The sequence below is a fragment of the Callorhinus ursinus genome, unplaced genomic scaffold (assembly GCF_003265705.2).
Source record: "Callorhinus ursinus isolate GAN/ISIS: 27379988/994484 unplaced genomic scaffold, GSC_fseal_2.0 scaffold6, whole genome shotgun sequence".
Classification (NCBI taxonomy): Eukaryota; Metazoa; Chordata; class Mammalia; order Carnivora; family Otariidae; genus Callorhinus; species Callorhinus ursinus.
In genome coordinates this window covers 5733789-5756088 of record NW_027397068.1, presented here as the reverse complement: position 1 = coordinate 5756088, position 22300 = coordinate 5733789, and the positions used below count along the sequence as shown (strand labels likewise).

Sequence of the window (22300 nt, the reverse complement as noted above, 5' to 3'; positions counted from 1 at the left end):
CTTTTCTATCAGAATTTTTGAAGTAATTACCAGGGGAGCCATATATGGCCTTAAAATGAGAGCCAGCTTAATGTCACTTTGAGCAAAATCAACCCTAAAACCCTCCAGCAATCATAGAGCAGTTAGGCCTTCTAAAGGTGACAAGGGGGAACATAGCATGCTGGCTTTGAGGGAGGAAGGCTTATCTTGATGGAAGCCTGTGTTGATCACCGAAGCATGTCTCTTCTGAAAAGAGGGGCTTTGGTGCATGTTTTATCCATCATGTTGGTGAATGAGGTTTCTTCCACAATAAGTGAATTTTCTAAATCCCAGAGGCTCTTGCAACACAACTTTTTATTTGAACTATTTCTATTGGTCCCTTTCTAAAATCCATTTCCTATTTCCCTGCTTATTAAAACAGAGCATACAGAGCACAAATTAACCTTTTCTTGATGATTAGGTTAATCTTATTACCTGTTCTTGCAGTGTGCTGTGATTACTCTTTTGAGATGGGAAAGGGCCCTTTACTATAGTCTTTGTATTCCCAAGGTGTCTCTTTTTATTATTTTTTCCATCTTCTCCTTTCCTTCTGTCATCCTACTTGTTTCCTGGGCACAAAGCCTTTCCCCTGAATATTCAGTTTCTAATCACTCATAGGTTGGAAAGACAGATCAAAACCTTATTGTTGTTAACAATCCTTACAGAAAGAAGTTAGATTTCTTCATTAGATATATTTCCACTGAGCCGGGTGCCTGAGACTTATCTGGGGATGGATCCTTCTCCATATCTGAAACCTGCTCCTCTTACAGTGTTCCTTGTCTCAATGAATGCCAGACCTCTACCTGCAGAGAGCTTCCTCTCTCCCCCTGGGGTGTGCCCCAGACCCCCTCTCTCCCTCTGGTTAGCTCCTACCTGAATTCATCTGACAGAGTATCTATTGCCAGGAGCCTTCCCTGAGCCCTGGGTTGGTTTATGTGCTCCTCCAAGGTTTATTTGCCTGTCTTCCCAATTGAGCTATAGGTTCTGGGGTTGGAATAGTCTTACTGACCTATATCCCTTATCCCTACTCATATTTAGAGTGCATTGTAGGGTAGCGGCTAGTGGTATAGACTCAGAAGCGAGACTGTCTGGTTTGCATCCACTATTTACTAGCTGTGACTCTGGGCAAGTTACTTAATTAACCACTTCATGCCTCAATTTCCCTATTACAAAAGTATAGATGAGGATAGGAGCTACCTTGGGTTGTTTAAGGGTTTATTGCAGTGCCTGGCACATGGTAGGCATTCAGTATATGATGGCTACCACTATAATTATTATTTTTATCACCCCTAGCATCATCACCATCAGCCCCAGCATCAGGCCACAGTGCCTGAAGAATAGTGTACTCCCAATAAATTCTTCCTGGGTTGAATTGAATAAACAGTAGGGTGCTTATTTTGGCCTTCCACCAGCCTCTCTTGCTTACTTTCTGATTCCTGGCAGTGCCCCAGGTAGATGAGATCATGGAAAGTTACCCTAGTATAAGTGGGGGGATTGTGAATGGAGCACCTCCGAATGATTATCTTGGGTAAGAGATGAGATGACTAAATCCGCAGAAGAAAGAATGTCCTTGCTCACATTACCTACGGGCTGAAGTTGCTGCAGAGTATGCAGTCCGTGACAGACCTACTGTAGCCTGAAATGTCCAGAGGATTCCAATTTGCATTGTAGTTAAACCCGGAAACTTCTCCTTCTCTCAGTCTATTTCAGGCTTTGGTTGAATTCTCACATGAAGTTTCTGAAACATGCACGCCTATACAACAATGGCATGACTTAGAAGTCACAGGAAGAGCAAGTTAAATGCAGTGTAGCCCTGTTTCCTGGTACTGCTCCCTGTAAAGGATATGCTCATCCATTATTGGCTAATATTTGTGTTTCATTGGGAAAGGATGATGATATTAAAAATGGTTACCTGTAGCGATTTTTCCTATGTAGGAACTATATCTTCTGTTTTGTGTCAATTCTTTTTCTGATCGTGGAATTGAGAACTAGAAGAATTGTGAACCTGGAAGGACAGTTTCAGTCTCCCTAACCGTGACCCTCTGGAGGCTGTGTGCTGTGAAGCAGAAGTGGGAGAATGGGACCTTGGGTTGTAACTCCAGCTTCACCACTTAGTAGCTGGGGAACCTTGTGCATGTCACCTCAGCTGCTTTTTAAGTAGACATAAGGAGTCTTCTTAGACATGTCAAGAGGCAGGATCTCGGTGATGGAGAAGACTTCAGAGCTTATTTAGGCCTAACTCCCACTCTAAACAGGCACCCTTTATTGGATTTCTTCCTCTTCTTTGTAAAAACTCAAACCTGACCTATCACTTCCCTGCTTGAAATTCTATAATGCTTCCTGTTTGTGTTTCTTCGTAAGTAGACATAATAAGGCCTATTTTCCAAACTTGTCAGAAGAGTTAAGGGCTGTCATATATATAATAGCAAAACTTGACAAGCTCTTTTTAATTGGTTTTATAGACTCCTTCCACCCCCTTTTCCATATTGGTCTTTATTAACAAACTAGCAAATGACCTTGTGTAGTGTGTCAGGTCTTTTTGATTCAGGAGTCTATTTTTGAGGTGTGCCAGGGAAATGACCCTCCTTTCTCCCTTTTTCTTTCTGAGAAGATAAACATGGACTTGACTTAGGCCTTGCCTCGCTTAAACAAGGTTTACCTGGAAGCCTTTTCCTGTCACACCTGTGTGGCTGGCAAGTGTATGCCTCTGAACAATGCAGAGAAATCCTTAGTGGGAGAGTCAAGGCTTTGCTTACATTTCACACTTAGGCAGCATGCCCCATGCCTGTTTGTTGGAAAAACAAGCATCCTCCAGTATCAGCACAAGGATTTCATGTTGACTTTTTATATTAAACCCAATGGTCTTCTCATTTCTCCCTCAGTTATCTGTGGGTAGTAAGGACATCTTTTGTGCTTGTTAAATAGAAAACAAAACCAAAAGAGGCTTGTGTGTTCTATAATCAAAACCAACTAATTGTAAGCATCTTTTCCAGGAGGGTGTCTTGGGATAGGTTGATTTATCTGTACTGGGAACTCTTCTAATAAGAGGAGGGAGCAGAGTTAAGATCTGCTTACTGGCTAGCCTTATTATATGGGAATAAGTAAGTCACTTTAATTTTCTAGGCCTCAGTTTCCTTATCCGTAAAATGAGGAGTTGGATTGGATACAACTATAGGAGTCCTACCACCAGAAAATTCTGATTAGTGAACCTCATAAAGTTGTACCTTGGGTTCTGTGATTCATGGTCATTTGGGTAGTGCAAGACTAATCCTTGTTCCTTTTTTTCTTTATTGAAAAAATTTCTCATAAAGCAAATTATAGAAATGAGGTGCAGAGGACTGTTTAATCTATTACGACTCATTAATGGCTTTTAATACCTATTAGAATCAAGGTGCATGAAATCTGCTACTTATTAAGCAGTCTTTTTTTCTTAATTTAGGAACATGTGATCTTAGCCATTTGTTTTGGTTATTTGAAAATAAATAATGCTTCATTTCCTTGCCATAAAATTCTCCAGTTTACATTTTTACCAGTTCATAGTATTTGTATAAAAATTGTCTGACCAGGGGCACCTGGATGGCTCAGTCAGTTAAGCATCTGACTCTTGATTTTGGCGCGGGTCATGATCTCAGGGTTGTGAGATTGAGCCCCACGTTGGGCTCCACACTCAGCATGGAGCCTGCTTGAGATTCTCTATCTCCCTTTCCCTCTGCCCTTTCCCCTGCTCTCCCTCTCTAAAAAAAAAAAAAAATGAACATGTACAGTTTTTGATTAAGCTATTGATTATGCTCTTGTTGAGACTAACAGGCCTTAGTATCAAGTGACAATAATGACAAAATTTACTTTTTTGAAAATAGTCTCAGAAACAGCTGAATGGTTGTGTTTAGAATTTGTTTGTATCTCCTAGAAATAAATTCATGCCAGACTTGAGTTATATCAGTTGGCCAAACAGACTTTCAGACATAAAAGCTTTTGATTTTCTGTCCATTTGTGAGGTCTCCTAAGGTCTCTGGACAGGCCTTCCTCATTCCACCTGCACCGCAGAGCTGGGTGTCAGCCCAGCAGTTAGGGAGGCTTGGAAACTCTAGAAGGAAACAAGTAGAATGGACTTTATGGAAACATAAGAGATATCAGACTATCCAACCAGCTGGTCCACTTGACAGACCAGCTATAATTATAGTCTGAAAATAACTACTCCTATGAATGCAGTCACTTGTCTATGAAAGAGAATAAAGAGGCGGAAAAAGAGTACAGGCACAAATTGGATTGTTGGTAATATTGTACAAACTTTTGGAAAAAAAAGGATGATACTTTTATAGTCTAATTGTACTATGTACAAAATGGTAATAAAATGCAAAGCTTGGTTCATAGGATTTGTCGTCTACCAGTTGGATATTACCAGTTGAATTTATCTAAATTTCGGCAGCCATATTTTGAGCTGTAGATGTTTGATGTTGTTCTTAAGGTTCTTAACGTCCACTTGGTTATAATCCAATCTGTAAAAGCTCGATGTTGTTACCATTGTTATTGTCACTGAATAATGGCTCATTTTAAAGTTAGGGGGCATTTCATTTTCTTGTCTACATGTTTAAGTTTTGAATAAGCATCATCAATCAATAGCATTGATTAACATTGTGTATTTTATTTGTTCCTAAAGCTTGTGGTTAAGATACATTAAAAATAACTAGCAAAGTTTAATTTATTATAAATTAACATTTATTATAATTTATTATAAATTTACATGTGTTTCTGTTATTTTAAGCTGAGAGATAATTCAAGAAATCATTTCACTCTTTTTCTGAGCTTTGGCAGGTTTTTCCCCAAAAACTGCCTTGAAAAAAATGGTATCTATTTTATTTTGAAAGTTCTCTTGGGAAGTAGATCATATCAAAGTTTCAGGGTTTTTGACAGATATACTTTGAGTAGAGCTGTGATTATAATACATCCTTTCTTCTGACAGTTTTTATGTTTTTCAAAATATCAGAAAAATTCTTTCTGTTGTAAAAACATTTTTATCTTTGCAGTGACTTATGAATTAGGCACTTTGTTGCTCCTGATGTCTTATGTAGATAGTTATGGGATATAATACAGCTTTTATTCACTGTGATATGGGGTCAAGTTCAGTTTGAAATACCACATTTTGTGCTAATATGCATCAAGTATCCCAGATTTCTGTCAGTCTCGGTGCAGTTTTATTTCTGTGATCTTGCGTGAGATTTTGGCATGGGTGTCTTTTGCACTGTCTTGAGGCTTTGTTCATTGGCACTACATGCAAAATGTCAAGAGATAGAGAATCTTAGTGATGGAGAAGATTTAGGAGCCTATTTAGGCCTGCCTCCCACTCTAAATAGGTACTGTTGCTTCTTTGTAAAAATTCAAATCTGACCTATTGCTTCCCTGCTTAAAATTCTGTAATGCTTTCCACCTATCTATAGAAACCAGTCCCTACTCCTTAGGTTGGCATGTTAACACCCCACACAGTTTGCCACCATCCCACCTTCCCAGTCTCCTTTTCTGATGTTCTGCATTGTCGGAAGGGAACATATTCCAACGGAAAGAATTCAGTTTTGGAGCCCGGAAGACCTGGGTTAAGATCCTGCCTTTATTCATCACTTCTGGTTCTGTGAACTTACACAGATTATTTAACATTTCTGAGCCTATCTTCCTCCTCTGTAGCAGGGGAATAGAAATTCTTACCTCGTAAAGTTGTAGTAAGCATTAAACGGAATAAGGTGTGTGTGTAGTGCCCACCAGAGTTCTTGTGAAATTCAGTTAAATAGGCAGACTCACAGGGCATCTGGGTGGCTCAGTCGGTTAAACATCTGCCTTCAGTTCAGGTCATGATCCTGGGGTCCTGGGATTGAGCCCCATGTCAGGCTCAGCAGGGAGTCTGCTTCTCCCTCTCCCCCGCCCCTCCCCCGCTCGTGCTCTCTCTCTCTCTCTCTCTCTCTCTCTCTCTCTCTGTCTCAAATAAATAAATAAAATCTGCAGGCTCACAACACTACCACAGACCACATTTCTTGCCAGCTTGCCAGCTTGCCAGCAGGGCAGCATCAAGAGTTCCTCTCAGCAGGGGTCCTGCTGAAACAAGTGACAGCTCACATACCTGTCGGGGGACTCTTATCTTCCCATGTGACACAGTTCCAGGTACAAAGCTCAAGATCCATAATCAAGCAGGTGCGGGAGCTACCCTGCGAAGAAGCCTCGTGACCTAAGCAGCCCGTATCTCTTGTAACAATTCTTTGGCATAGTTTCTAGGGTACCTTGAAAAGGACCGCACTCAGGCAAGTCCCAAGCATGGCACCCTCATCAGATATTTGCAGCTCACTCATACTTCCTTTCAGTCCAGATGCAATTTACCAGTCAGGGTTCATTTTTACCATAAGCGATGTTGCCTAGCAATATAATTCTTGCCTACCATCTACCTGGTTTCCAGGGCAACAGAGCTCCATGGTTAAACCAAAGGTGAGATTCTCAAGCAGCAAGGGGAAAGGTTTGTTAACCCTTTTATTCCAGTATGCGACAGACCTAACCAGGGGCCTCTCGTGTTATAGTTATCAAAATGTGCTTATTCATTCCTTTAACAAGTATTTAAGAACTTATACTGAGTCAGGCACTGTGCCAGACACTAGGAATATGGTGCTCATCTTTATATTGTTAACTCCCCCAATGACACCCTTAATTCCTTTTATTGTCAAAAGAACTATTTTTCCTTCAAAGGTCAGCTCAGGTATTACTGCTTCTCTGAAATCCATGTCCACTCTACTCCCCTAGCACTTTGTATTTACTGCCCTGAATTTGTAGGTTGGTTTTGTGAATTCATGAATCCTCTGAAGTAATATGCAGATTTGTGTGCATGTGGGAATGTATATTTGAAGAAAGGATGAAAACTTCTGTTAAATTTTCAGGGGGGTCTAACCAGCCCCCTATGAATTTAGAACCATTACTTTGTCATGAACATTTATTATATTTATTTTATAAGGTTTTATTATTTGCTCATAGGTCTATATCTCCTACTAGAACCCTGAGTACCTTGAGAGGGGGAACTGTGTGTATTAATATTTTGTGTCAACAGAGTGCCTGCTTCATAGAAGACTTTTAGAAAATGGGTATTGAAAGAATCACTTAATATCCTAAACAGGCTCAGCAGCTTGAGTGATGCTATTAGTGAACATTTCCTAATTTGAAAGGGAAAGTTCTTCCTTATCTTAAACTAAAATCAGCCTTTCTTCTTCCTAACTTTGTCCTCTGGACTTATAAATTAAATGTCTACTCTCTTCCATATTGTAATTGCCTTTTTAAAAAAAAAGATGGACACATTTTAGTATATTTTACTTCTATATTGATGTAAGAACAGTAAGAAAGAGATCTAGAAGAATGACCATTAAACGGTAATAAAGGGAATCACATTATATTTACAAATGCCCCTCCCCTATCCCTGATCAAATAGCTGACCAGTCCATGAGTGCACTTGCTGGCAGGGCTCCAGGTGGAATGTTTGAGGGTTCCCTGGGTTTGTTGTTGCTGGTGGATCCAGAATTACTGGACAGAGGCCTGTGGCGGATCTTGGCTTTGGGCTGATGCTTGAGAAGCTGGGTGAGGTGGTAATGGAGGTGCTGCTCAAAGACCTGCTTCCACGGTTCCCTTCCAGAGACTCCAGTGGGAGAAAGTGGTGTGTTCACCTGTCATTTCCTTACTGGTAGTTCTTTTTTCTTTAAGTTTTTATTTAAATTTCAGTTAGCTAGCATACAGTGTAATATTACTTTCAAATGTACAATGTAGTGATTCCGCACTTCCCTGCAACACGCGGTGCTCATCACAACGATCCCCGTCACCTACTTAACCCATCCCCTGCTCCCCTCCCCTCTGGTAACCATCGGTTTGTTCTTTGTAGTTAAGAGTCTTTTTAGGAGACTTATAGTTGAGGAGATCAAAGAAAAAGGGCTAATATGGGGGAAATCATTAAAAAATAACACATTTGCATTCAAATATTTTAACTTAAAACATGCAAATGTAGATTAATTTACTAATATTTTATTACGGAACCAATATCTTTTTGTTGAACATGACTCCACTGTTGAGTAGCTTTTTTTTATTATCAGGTATTTCATCCAAAATTCACCATCTACAATTTCTAGTTTGTGTTTTCTTAAATGGAATGAGAAGTTACACATTCTTAAAGCAGGGGAATTGTAGACTTCTAGATTTTTACTCTTCCTCCCTTTTTCCAGTGTTCTGTAATTGTATCTCCCATGTCTTACCAGTTAATTTTTTTTTTTTTTTTTACAACTGGCTTTCATTTAGTCTGAAATCTTTAGTTTCAGGAGAATAGCAATTCATATTTCCTTTGTTTACACACTATTAAATTATGTAACTAAAATAAGGTATAAGTGACATAAACAGGTCTGTAATCAAATACAGTTGACTCTTAGCACATGTTTCTGTGCATAGGAACGGAGGTGTGCAAGTATTCAGGCTGCTTTAAGCATTCACACTGCTGCTCATGGGCATTAGGAAGACCATGAACATGTTTTTATTCTGTTTTTCTCAGGATTAATTATTTTGAAGTTTCTCATCATCCTGCCCATATTTCTTCTTCTCTTAGACTATGGATCTCCCTACTTAAGAGTAGAATAGAGGTAAATCATGTTTAGCCTTTCTTCTGATAAAGTCTGAGGTATCTCTTGTTGTCCAGAAAAAAAATGAAACCATTGGAAAAAAAAAACAACTGGTAGCAAATATAAGGGCCTACTTAATTATAAGGCTCTTTTAAGCATAAAAAATAATAGTAAAGTGGAGCTCAATTTCTTTCCCCTTGAGTGTGATCTGGGCTTAGTGATTCACTTCCAAGGAATAGAGTATGCAAAGGAAGGAATAAGTAGCTTTATTAGTGGAGAAACTTGGTAGATACCGCCCTGGCCAAATGTTCAAGTTTAACAGCACCAGTGATAAGTCATATTGATTGAGAGAGTGTACCCTCTGATAAGATGTGCTGAGAAGGTCACTTCACTTCTGTGGTATTCTTTTCCAAACCCATAACCCCAGTCTAATCTTGAGAAAACATCAGGCAAACTTAAATTGAGGGATATTCTGTGAAACACCAGACCACTGCTCTTCAAAAATTTCAAGGTCCTAAAAAATAAGGACAGACTAAAAAAATGTAGCCGACTAAAGGAGACTAGGGAAACAAGATGACTAACGGCAGTGTGTTATCTTGAATTGGTTCCTAGATGAAAGGAAAAAAAGGACATTAATGGAAAAACTAGGGAAATCCAGATAAAGTTTGTAGTTTTGACAAATCTTCCATGGTTATATAAGATGTTAACCTTAGAGAAAGCTCGGTGGAGTGTATATGAGGATTGTCTGTACTATTTTTTAACCTTTCTGTAAATTTAAAATTACTCCCAAATAAAAAGTTTATTGCAAAATAATTAATGGGAGAAATCACAGAAGAAAGGGTTAGGTAATTTGAAATTTAAGACAAACCAAATTAAAGGGGCAATAACACTGAAAAGGTATTTGTCACAGATGATGAATAAAGGGCTAAGATTCTTAAGATAGAATATACTTTTAAAAATTAGTAAGAACATTCTAATACTTCATTGGAAAATAGTCACTGATCACAGCTCACAGAAGAAACACGCTGGTCAATAAATATGAAAGCCAGTTCAGTCTCACTAGTAATTAAAGAGTTGCCAATTAAAACCGTATGTATGGAGAATATTTTCACCCCTTACATGGAAAAGTGATAGTATTCAGTTCTGAAGAAGGTAAGTGGAAGAATTAGAGATTCATACAGCCTTTCTGAAAAGCAGTTTGCCAATATGTATGGGATTTTAAAATATGGATATCATTTGTGATTGTGGTCTTACTCTTGCAAGATTTTTTTCCCAAGGACATAATCAGCTGTGTATACAAATTTTTTAATAAGAAGGTTCATCACAGGGTTGTTGATACCAAAAAACTCAAAACCTGAATATCCACCAGTGAGGGAATGATCTAAAAGTTAACTGGCAGGCCTTGGGGCACCTGGGTGGCTTGGTCGTTAAGCATCTGCCTTCAGCTCAGGTCATGATCCCAGGGTCCTGGGATCGAGCCCCGCATCAGGCTCCCTGCTCCGCGGGAAACCTTCTCCCTTTCCCTCTGCCCCTGCTTGTGTTCCCTCTCTCACTGTGTCTCTCTCTGTCAAATAAATAAATAAAATCTTTAAAAATAATAATAATAAATAAAAGTTCACTGGCAAGCCTCTAGAATAGAGTGGCATCATTAAGAATCATAATAGAACTAAATAAACAGTGAAAGCAAGATACAGTTTGTGTATATCTTCTGATCCCGTACTGTGTACATGGGTATAACTATGTTTCTTAAAAGGATTGCAAGGAAATATCCCATCATTTTCGAAGTAGTTACTTGTCTTTGGATGGTAAGGAAAGGGTGATTTTTATTTACTTTATACCTTTACATTTTCAAACTGCCTATCACAAATAAGTATATATTACTTTTGTAATCTGGGGGGAAAATTATTGCAGACAATGTAGCTACTGACTTTCTTTCATCTTTCATGCTGATTTAATTAAGAAAATGCTACATTTCCATTTTATTCTTTAAAAAATTGTTTTTCCTATCATCTGCAAAGAGTGAGAGTTTGACTTCTTAATAAAATAAAATTAAAAATTGTTTTTCCTCTCTCTACTAGGAAGCTCCTCAGGGTACTCCCATTGCCGAGTGAGAATTGGGGAGCTCTAGTTGAAGAATGGTGTTGTCATCCTGACCCCTTTGCTAATAAGCCACTTCATCCACAAGAGCATGACTGTTTTATTGGAGACTCTTTCTTCTTGGTGAATTTAAGAAGTGATTTATGGCAGCCAAGACCTGAACTAGCCCCAGTGGAGACACAATGTCCTTCTTCTGAGAACCATTTTAAACTGGTAAAGTATCTTTTCAAAATAAATGCTAATTTGGAGGTTGGCTTAGAAACTGGTTTCTCCTATCTTTTCTTAATTAAAGCATGCTACACAGACTGTTCCAAGGACCAAAATCCATGATTTTCAACTGCCTCTATTCACCACCTCTGCTCTGCTCTATTGATAGAGGAAGAGATCATATGGCTTTAGACCAGAACAGCTTAAGGGGCTGGAGAAAGAAGAGAAAGAGGACTTTTTCATGCATAGAATTGGGAATGTTGCCATTTTACAAACCAAAATGCCCTACTTTCTTGTTTTTAGGACAACATATCATAATCTATATAGTCTGATTTAAATTAAAAGTGTTCTTTTATTCCAAGATATATACTATACAGTTAGGCCTAGGTATTTCCCCGTGTCTGCCCATTGTTAAGACTTCTGCTGATGTCATAAAAGCAGATGCCATCAAGGAAACAGAGAAAACGGAGGAGTCAAACTGTGGAAATGAAGCTTGTGCTGTGATTCCAAGTTGGTGGTGGACAATGTGAGGTCAGGTGCCTCTTGCTATAGAGGTTGATTTAGGGAGAAAGAAGTTTTTTCCTTTCACTGCAGAGGACAAGTGCTTTACCTCACTCTAAAAGAAAATCAATGGCATTGACTTGGCCCTTGTGAGAAATCATTCTCCTGATGGCAGGTCAATACAGATGTGATTTAAAAAGTAAAGAAAATCATTGCCAGAGAATCTTCATTTTTAACATCTGATTATCGGTAGGAATAAAAGCATTGTATATTAAATTTCATTTAAAACTCATTTAATTTTTGTAACAAAAACTGAACCACCTCAGGAAATGTGCAATAGTTGGGTAGCTCTCAGGTTTATGTAAGTTAGTTTATAGAACTGTTTTATATTTTGAGGGTAGATTAAGGAAGTTGATCAAAGATTGAAGTTATCAGAATTATTTAAGTGCCTTATCTCTCACCATAAACACCCATCCCTTTACCTAAATATGGTTCGTTTAAAATTATCGTACCTTATCCTTGTGTAGTTTTCCAAAAATAAATGGTAAAAAGTTAATAAAAATCTGTTATGTTTAAAATGGTTATGTTAAAATCATATTTTAATCTAAATTTGTAGACTAATACTGTACTGTTCTATGTATTTTAACTTTCATTCTTGCGATTAAGCTATAAATTTTTAAAATATTTGCAAGGTGTGAATAGAAGAGGAGAGGAGAAAGATTAAATAAGAGAAACCATGAGTTTCCCTTTTTAGATAAATTCTGCACTCTATATGGAAATACATTCTTCATATTTATGTCTTTATCAGTTATATGATGCCATTTACAAGAATTTCTCTCAATTGTGAACAGCCATCCTGTGCATTAAAGGAAGACCCTTTATATTCAGACATTATGGTGTTTAGTATCAAGGAGACTGTGGAAAACTCCGGTCATGACAGCTGCTTTGACAAGATTGTTTCCAAGTTAGCCTAGATGGAAGTTCTCTTTAATTGCTTATTGCAGCCATTGAAAGAGTATGCCTGTGTCCAAAATAGTAACATATATTTGGAGGGACTGCTTAAACAGTGCTCTCAAGGCTCCTGTGGGAACAAGGCTGCCCTGTGCTATTGAAAACCTATTTCTCATATCAACAAGTCTAGCCATCTAGCAGGGTTTTGAAATGTCACATGGTGACACAGCATCCTAATGCTATCTCTTGGGAAACATTTTTTTGGCGAGACAGTATCAAGGGTCCTTAGAAATTGAAACAACGCAAAGGGAAATAAAAACAAGGACAGGAGGCTAATCCACATCTCTGAGCAGTGGTGCCTTCTCTCAGATATATTGATTTAATTAGTCCACAACAAGGTCTTTCTTTGATGTCGGGTTCCCACACTGTTAGGCTGCTTCATCGCACAGCTTGCTTTATTATTTCCTTTAAGCATCGGTCAAGAGAAATGCATTACAAAACAGAGTTTCTCTTTAAACAAAATTTCAAATGCTATAAGATTTTAATTAAAAAGGCCTGATTTTAAGGATAGCATAAACAAACAAAATCCAACACTTATTTCTTTCCCTCAAAACCCCTTTTGAGTGTACAGTATGTTATTTGTGCCTGTTAATGTGGCAGTATATAGGGGCACCTGGGTGGCTCAGTCGTTAAGCGTCTGCCTTCGGCTCAGGTCATGATTCCTGGGATCGAGCCCCACACCGCACCAGGCTCCCTGTTCAGTGGGAAGCCTGCTTCTCCCTCTCCCGCTCCCCCTGCTTGTGTTCCCTCTCTTGCTGTGTCTCTCTCTGTCAAATAAATAAATAAAATCTTTAAAAAAAAAATGTGGCAGTATATACCTTTTGTTTTCAAAAGATACCTCCTGAAGATTTCCTTATTTCTTGCATTTATTGTTTCATGCTATTTTTTTGTGTCTACCAGCATCTTAAAATAGGATGATAAAGATGGCACCTCACCCTTTTATAAGATTCATAGTAGTATTCTAGACTTAGAAAGTATGGTCACACTGTAACTTCACCCTATCTTTTAAGGAACAAACGAAATTGAACTTTGATTATATCACAGTGTGACTAACAGCTTTACTTTTTTTTTCTTTCCTAGGGTACTTGGCAATAATTTATTGATTTTTAGTCATTTGTTTTGTTGAATCCATAAGGCTGGTTTTTTTTTTTTAATTTTCTTAGATTAATGGGTTGAACTTTGTAAACATCGACAAATGTAAAAGGGAAAGAATTGTGAACTTCAGTGTACCAATCATCTTGATTCATAAAGTAGGCTTCATCTGTCCCTTTAATTCCCTCCCCAGCCGGAGTGCTTTAAAGCAAATCCCAGACTTTATGTCATTTTATCCCATATGGATTTTTCTTTTTTAAATAGCCACAGTGTCATTTCACATTTGACAAAATGAACAATTACTACTTATGATAAAATACAGGCCATATACAGGTTTTACCAATTATATTAAAGGTCCCTTCTACCATCCATTTGTTTGAATCAAAATACACATATTTGGTTGTTTGAGATAATTTGCTTTTTATTGATCACATTTTAAAATCCTGATTACCAGTGTCTTGAAAAGGTAGACTCCTTTTTTTTTTAAACCAACAAATACCACTTTTCCTGCTTCATTGAAAGATAAAGCAAAATGTGCTGTAAGAGCAATTATAAATGAAATACGTAACAGAGCACCTGATGAAAAATTCTCTGCTTTGAATATAAAAATTTCTTCTTCTCAAGCATTGCTACTCCAATACCTGGTATTAGTTTTTAGTAAAGCCTTTAGTTTTTGGTAAGATTTAATGAAGATGGTTTAATTTAATTTGTACAAAATAGATCCTTTAAAAAGTGTCTTTACTACCAGTTTGGAGCTATACAGATAGATTTTATTGTAAGAAAGCGTGAAAATGCCCAAATTTACAGTTGAGCATACCTGCTTTCTGAGCTGTCTTCTTCCTATATCCTTGCCTACACCTGAACAGATTATCACCTGCCTTTGTTTCTATGTCTGTGGCTTTGACTTTTTTGACCTCTAATTAAAGTAAGAAATACATATATTTTTAAAGATTTTATTTATTTGTTTGAGAGAGAGAGAGCACAAGCAGAGGGGCAGAGGGAGAGGGAGAAGCAGACTCCCCCGTGAGCAGGGAGCCCAACACGGGGCTCCATCCTAGGATCCTGAGATCATGACTTTAGCCAAAGGCAGACGCTTAACCTACTGAGCCACCCAGGTGCCCCAGAAATACATTTTTTATATCAAGATCTGATAACACTATGCACACACATGAACACATGTCAAGTAAAAGTTTCTTGAAGTAGTACTTACACTGTGTTTGAAGTCCTGTGATATGTCTATTCTATTTCTTTTTAATTATTATGTTAATCACCATACATCATTAGTTTTTGATGTAGTGTTCCATGATTCATTGTTTGCGTATAACACCCGGTGCTCCATGCAGAACATGCCTTCCTTAATACCCATCACCAGGCTAACCCATTCCCCTCCCCCTCCCCTCTAGAACCCTCAGTCTGTTTTTCAGAGTCCATAGTCTCTCATGGTTCGTCTCCCCCTCCGATTTCCCCCCCTTCATTCTTCCCCTCCTGCTATCTTTTTTTTTTTTTAACATATAATGTATTATTTGTTTCAGAAGTACAGGTCTGTGATTCAGCAGTCTTAACACAATTCACAGCACTCACCATAGCACATACCCTCGCCCGTGTCTATCACCCAGCCACCCCTTCCCTTCCACCCCCCACCACTCCAGCAACCCTCCGTTTGTTTCCTGAGATTAAGATCATCTTTTATTTTATTTTTATTATTTTTTTATTTTTAGAGAGAGAGAAACAGAGCCAGCATTGGGGGGGGAGGGTGGGGCAGAGGCTGAGGGAGAGAGAAACTCTTAAGCACGCCCAGCGCAGAGCCTGACACGGGGCTTGATCTCATGACCGTGAGATCATGAGCTGAGCCGAAATCCAGAGTTAGATGCTTAACCCATTGAGCCACCCAGGTGCCCCTCTCTTTCATCTTTTTAAAAAATGTAGGCCGTAACCAATTGAACTGATTCTATGAGTTAGTTTGGAAAACACTTGACATAGTGCTTAGAAGCACAAATTTTATTTATTTGTTTTTAAAATTTGTTTTAATTTAAATTAAATTAATCAACATATAATGTATTATTAGTTTCGGAGGTAGAGTTCAGTGATTCATCAGTCTTATATAATACCCAGTGGTCATTATATCACGTGCCCTCCTTAATGTCCATCACCAAGCTACCCCATCCTTCCACCGCCCTCCCCTCCAGCAGCCCTCAGTTGGTTTCCTATAATTAAGAGTCTCTTATGGTTTTTTTCCCTCTCTGATTTTGTCTTGTTTTATTTTTTCTCTCTTCCCCTATGATCCTCCATTTTGTTTCTTAAATTCCACATATGAATGAGATCATATGATAATTGTCTTTCTCTGATTGACTTATTTCATTTAGCCTAATACCCTCTAGTTCCATCCACGTCATTGCAAATGGCAAGATTTCATTTTTTTTTTGATGGCTGAGTAGTATTCCATTGTATATATATATATATATACACCACATCTTTATGCGTTCATCTGTTGATGGACATCTGGGCTCTTTCCATAGTTTGGCTATTGTGGACATAGAAGCGCAAGGTTTAGCATTGAAGGGATCTAGATTCAAATATCAGCTCTATCAGTTACTAGCAGCACATCCATGGAACTCAGTTTCAGTGTGCCTCTTATGTAGTTTTTTAGGAAGTAGTGATTAATGCTAAGGAAAATGTAATTGTACTCAAACTTAATCAGTTAAGATTCCTTAGATCAATACATACGTTATCCCACATCAGAAAGGCACTCATTCCTTACTTAGACCAGCACTCTATTCTGTGGTTTCCCAGAAGAGATGGCCAGAGTTACAGAAATTCCTTCTCCCTGCCCACTTTTATGCAACTTCTGCCATGTTGCAGTGTATCTTTGTGAGAGGACTGTTGAAGGGCTTTAACAAAGATATTGCTATGGAAACATTTTTTTTTTTTTGTAGATTCTTAATACACAGTGGCTGTCCAGTAAAAGACAAAAATTGGTCCCTTTTGGGAAGGTATGGGTTTTCAGCCTATCTTGAATGATGTGTGCCAAAAGTATATTTTGTTTATGTAACATCCACTTAGTAGTTACCACGTACCCAGGGAGGTGCTTTATAACACCCCTTTTTAAATCCTAATAACGCTATGAGTTAAGCGCTACTATTAACTCCCTTTTACAGATGAGGAAACCAAACCAGGTTAATCAACTTGCTCAAGGTCGTGTGTAGTAAATAACAGGGCCAGGATTGAAACTCAACGAAGTCTGGCCCAGACTCAGGGCTCTTAATCACCATGCTATTGCTTATAACATAACCTCTTATAAAAAACTACAAATCAGTAAGTTTTTTTTAACTTGAGGTATAACTGACATATAACATTATATTACTTTTAGGTATATAATGATTTGATATTTGTATGTATTGCAAAATATTCACCATAATAAGTCTAGTTGACATCCATTACCATACATAACTACAAATCTTTTTCTTGTGATGAGAACTTTTAAGATCTACTCTTAGCAACTTTAAATATATAATACAGTATTATTAACTGTAGTTGCCGTGCTGTACATTACATCCCCATGACTTCCATGTTCTGTCACTGGAAGTTTGTACCTTTTGACCCCCTTCACCCATTTTTACCACCTCACCCCCTGCCTCTGGTAACCACCAATCTGTTCTCTGAATGTAAGAGAACTTTTTTTTTATTTATTTGCTTAATGATTAGATGGATGCTAGCCGTTTAATCTGTATCCCAAATGAATGAATTTGGATTTTTGAAGTTTAAGAATGGATCAGGAATTTGTCTCAGAACACTTTGCGGTTTTTTCAGGTACAATGCGTATCTTAAGTGGAAAAATAGAATTAGATGAATGGGTTAAATATTTTTGACTTCTCATGAGTGGTTATGAACCATAGATTACTTTTACATGAGTTACACTGGACTAGGAGTCAAAATAATGGCTCCAGGTTTTGATTCTCCTGTTTTCTAGAAACATGAATTGGGACAAGTCACCTAGTCTCTCTGCCTTTGTTGTCCACCGTCTGTCTATCCTAAATGGTAATGGATGTTTGGAAGTGCTTTTTAGAAATGTAAGGTGCTTCTTGCTCAAATTATTTACAACAGTTAGATTATCAAGAAGTGGCTAGGTTTGGAAAAATCAGTCTGTTCATTATTCTTTCTTTAGATTAAAAAAAAAAAAGATCTCTGTGCATGTGAATTATGCATACAAGCTAAATGTGTTCCCAGTATTTAGTAGAGGGCAAAATAAAATGTAAAGTTCAATGTATACTCTAGAGACTATGTTAAAATTATATATTCCTTTTAAGAAAAGCTGAATGACATTTAAATGACATTTTTCTGTTCTACAGAAACCAAAGGCAAATACCAAAGTAATTTGTAAGCGTTGCAAGGTAATGTTGGGAGAGACCATGTCATCAGGTAAGAATTTCATAATAAAAAAGCCAAAATGATTGCCTTCTTGTTAAAAAAGAGTAGAAGGAGATTTTATAGGAAATATATATTAAAGGTAACTAATATATGTTATAGAATTGATGATTTTTAAAATAGAAATCAGCTAACATATCATCTAATATGCCAAGAAATTTGTATATTTTGACCTTTATAAGTACATAGTATTGTGTTTTAAGCATTAAGAAGTTGGGTCATTTTCAGTATTTCATATCCTCTCTGTGGTTATAAAGCAATAGTATAAAGTTTGTACCTGTGTCTGTCCTGAAGAATAGTGGAGCTTTTTTCTCAGTACAACTCCTCAGTCAGAATTGTTGGTTGCTAAAGATGATGAAGTTTTCTTGGCTGCCCTCTGCCTCAGGGCTCTATGTTAGGGCTGGGGGTTGAAATGGAAGAAACCACATTCTGAGTTTTGTACTCTGTTCCTTGTTCATTATGTAAAGTCTGTTATACCACTTTCAAATATAATAAAATCCTGATAATTAAATTGCATTGTTATTTAAAGATAAGGTTTAAAAATGTCTGGAGAGCTACAACATGCTGCATTAGCTTTGTGGGTGATGAATAATTGTTTTTAATATAATTAACTAGAAGATGTGATTTAAGTGAAGCTAGTGTACCCAAGAGAAGGCAGATGGTGGTCTTTTTGTTTGTATTTTAAAATTATCAGAATATTGTAAGTAGTTACTTGCTCAGAGTGAACAGAAAAGGAAGAGTGAGTAGGGATAAAGGATGCCACCTTCAACGTCGTTTTGGAGAATGAAAGCAAGTGCTTTAAGCAACAACTTAGAAAATGTTAAGGCCTCTAGTCAAATTAGGTGAATTGATTTTTTTTTTTTTATTCTTTTCTCCCTGAAGCCCAGTTAAAATGTCAGTTAAGGAATAAAAAAGATGTACATCCACAGAGAAAGAAAAATGGAGAGGAAGCAACAGTGATGTAAACAAGAGGTATAAGCACACTCTTTTGGAAGCTGTAAAGCTGAGAGGTGTGGGAACATGCTTGGCGGTACGGAGGAAGTTGCAGCCTCAGTGTCTGCAGATCATCTGAGTGAGGAGTGAGCCAGTACTCACTGTAGAGCCTCAGAACTAGTCTGCTCAGAATTTGTAGGCAGCACGTAACAGGGAAAGCAGTCTGAGACAAGGGGCTGGAGGAAGGATGATTAATTCAAAATTTTTATATGGAGCTGTAAGACAACTAAGATTCCTCCTCTGTTTAAAACTTGCTTATACTCTCAAGGCAAGAGATTAGACGACTCTTTTCTTGGAAAATGGAAGAATACCAACCAGAGAAGAGATGTGCAGACACTGATTTGTAAGGGTCTTTCCACAGTAAAATGAGATTCAGCCATCCTACAGTCAACAAGCCTTGTACCTACGCCTGAGAGTTTCCTGTCAGCATTTTATTACCTTACACTTAAATATGAATGGATTAATGAGAATCAACAAGTATTTGAGCAAACCTCCAACTATAAAAGAGACTGAAGTAAATAAACAATGAAGTAAACAGAATAAAGGCACTGAGAAGAAATATGTATAAAACAGAAGAAAATCTTTAACAAAAGTAATGTTCTTAAAGAAATGGAATAATATTGCCCCCATAATTCAAAGAATGTAGACTGAAAGATGCGATTGCCTAAAAAACCTAATCAAAGGACTAGAAAATAAATTAAGGAACTATCTTATCTCATAAATCAGAACCAAAATTCAGAGATTGAAAATTGGAAAGGAATTATAGGAAAAAAAATCATCATGTAAATTTCCTGAGGATAGAGATATTGTCTATCTCATTTATCACTGTAACCTCAGCACTAAATATAGTGGGTACCCAGTAAATACTTGTTGAATGAATGAATGAATGGAGACTTTTAGGATATTCAACATCTAGCTAATAGAAATTCTAGAAAAAAGAAAGACTAGAGACAACAGTTAGGAAATTATCAAACAACAGAAATACTAAAAAAACATTGCAAGACTATTTTCCAGAGCTAGGGCTATGGTTTCTCAGCTGAAAGGGCCCACTACATGTCCAGTGACATGACTAATGGGATGGCAGAGAAGCTACTCAAAACTGTATTACTGAGTAATTTCTAAACACCAAGGAAGAAGTTTCTGGAGGAAAAAAAGCAAGTAGTATACAAAAGATCAGGAATTAGAATGACATTGAACTCTTAACAGCATTGTTGAAATCTAGAAGATGGTGAAGTAATGCCTTCATAATTTAGAAGGAAAAAGATTCTATCACAGTCAAACTATCAATCAAGTATGAAGATAACACATACAGTTTTGGAAATGCAGTGTCTCAAAACACAGACCTCAAATGTATATTTTCCTTAGGAATGTACCATAGGATATACCTCACCAAACCTAAGGATTTAACCTTTAGAGAGAGGACATGGGATTTGGGAAACAGATTATCTAACACAGATAAGGGAATCATAGGGTGAGGGACACACAGGCAGGTGCAGGGAATAAGAGTCTAGATTGAAGCAAAGGAGAGAAGATTGCAGTAAACATTTTTTCAACTACAAGATGAACTGATACATTCTTCAGTTTGACCAGACATAACAATCTTGAGATAAACCATTTTATCATATGGAAGGAATTAGCTAAAGGTGCTTGGAAAGCTAAACACATGAAAAAGAAAGCAGGTATGCACTGCAGGAAAACAGAAGGCTGAACAAGAAAGGAAACATTTCCATGGTATCATGGTCATTATAATATAAGGTATAAGAGGCAAAGGAGAAACTAGAAATTTAAGAGGGAGATTTTGGAAGCAAGAGGCAGGGGGATGGGCTGAGATGGTAACTTCTCCACATAGCTGTGGCTGACTCTTAAATGTGTTAAATGCATCTATTGTGTAATAGATGCCAGAGAGTCCAATAAGAATTAAAAGCTCGGGGAGATCTGCACATTTCCCATGTGTTTGATTTCATTTCTCAATCTACACACAATTGGGCAGCAGAAGGTAGGAGCCTTAATGGCTTGAGGTATTTGAGCAAAACCTCGCCCCAGATTTGCTGACAGCTAAACTCTGCAGGTATAGTGAATGGTCTCTAGGGAGCCAGGCTAAGCAAAATAAAACTGAGCAGAAACATTAGCAGCTACACACTGTGGGAAGACATATTTCATAGTTTGAGTCCAGGCTAGTTAATTGACTATTATAAGCCAACAACCCTTAAAAGAACAAAACAAAATCCAGAATAGCAACATTATATTACATACAGTGTCCTACTTCCACTTAGAAATTATTAGACTTGCAAAGAAACAGAAAAGAGTGATTGATAACCAAAAGCAGGACTCAGCAAACAGGTACTGAGTAAGCACAAACATTAGATTTAGTAGACAAAGATGTTAAAGTGGCTGTTATAAATATGGCTAAGAATTAAAAGGGGGAAAAAAAAACTCCTCAGTGAACTAATGGCAAATATCAACAAATTGGAAACTTCAGAGAGAGAACTATTCGTAATTACAGAGCTGAAAAGTACAGTATCTAAAAAACTCACTAGATCAGCTAAACTACGTATTTGTGATGACTGAAGAAAAAATAGTCATTGAACTTGAAGGTATATTAATAGAAATTAACCAATGCAAAGAACAGAGGAAAAAGTCTGAATCAAAATGGACAGAACCTCGGAGATTTGTGGGACAATATCAAATGTTTCAGTTAATGTGTAAATGGAATCTCAGAGGTAAGAAGAAAAAAATAACTCAGGAAAAAGTATTTGTAGAAAACAATGGCTGAAATCTTGGCAAATTTCCTGAAAAATATTAACTCTTAGATTCAAGAATTGCAGTGAAAAGTAGGATCAACACACAGAGCACTTCACCAGGCACATTGTAGTTAAACTGATAAAAGCCAAAGATGAAGAGAGAATCTTGAAAGTACAAGAGAAAAATGGAACATCACACACAGGGACTTCCTGATACAATTAAGGCTGACTTTTTGCAGAAATAGTGAAGACACTAAAATGAGATATTCAAAATTCTGGGGGGGTGGTGAAGAAAGAAGAAAAAAACCTGTCAACTAACAATTCTATATCCAGCAAAACTGTCCTTAAAAATGAAGGCAAAATAAGAGCATTTTCATACAATAGATGGAAGTTATGCATTATTAGCAGATCTTCTCTACAAAAAATGCTAAAGAAAGTTCCTCAGGCTGAAGTGAAAGTTACCAAATGGTGATTGGAAACCACAGGAAGGAATGAAGATCAAGATAAATAGAAAATATATGAGTAAATTACCACAAGAGCAAACTCAAAGTTTAGCACAAAATTGAAGCCACCTTTTCCCTGCAATATGCCACTTCTCTA

General features: G+C 37.4%; 1 protein-coding gene across 4 annotated transcripts in view; it reads left to right on the top strand.

The window, feature by feature from the left end:
• The window catches only part of UBE3D (ubiquitin protein ligase E3D), a 153983-nt gene that overhangs the window by 14275 nt on the left and 117408 nt on the right, over positions 1-22300 (top strand). For all 4 annotated transcript variants that reach the window (XR_012378489.1, XM_073893564.1, XM_073893565.1 and 1 more), the window contains exons 4-6: positions 10715-10946; positions 16478-16534; positions 17891-17960. Coding sequence is in view for 3 of the 4 variants with exons in the window: in XM_073893564.1 (XP_073749665.1) it covers positions 10715-10946; positions 16478-16534; positions 17891-17960 (359 nt within the window). In the remaining variant the exon portion in view is untranslated. The remainder of the gene's footprint in view (positions 1-10714; positions 10947-16477; positions 16535-17890; positions 17961-22300) is intronic.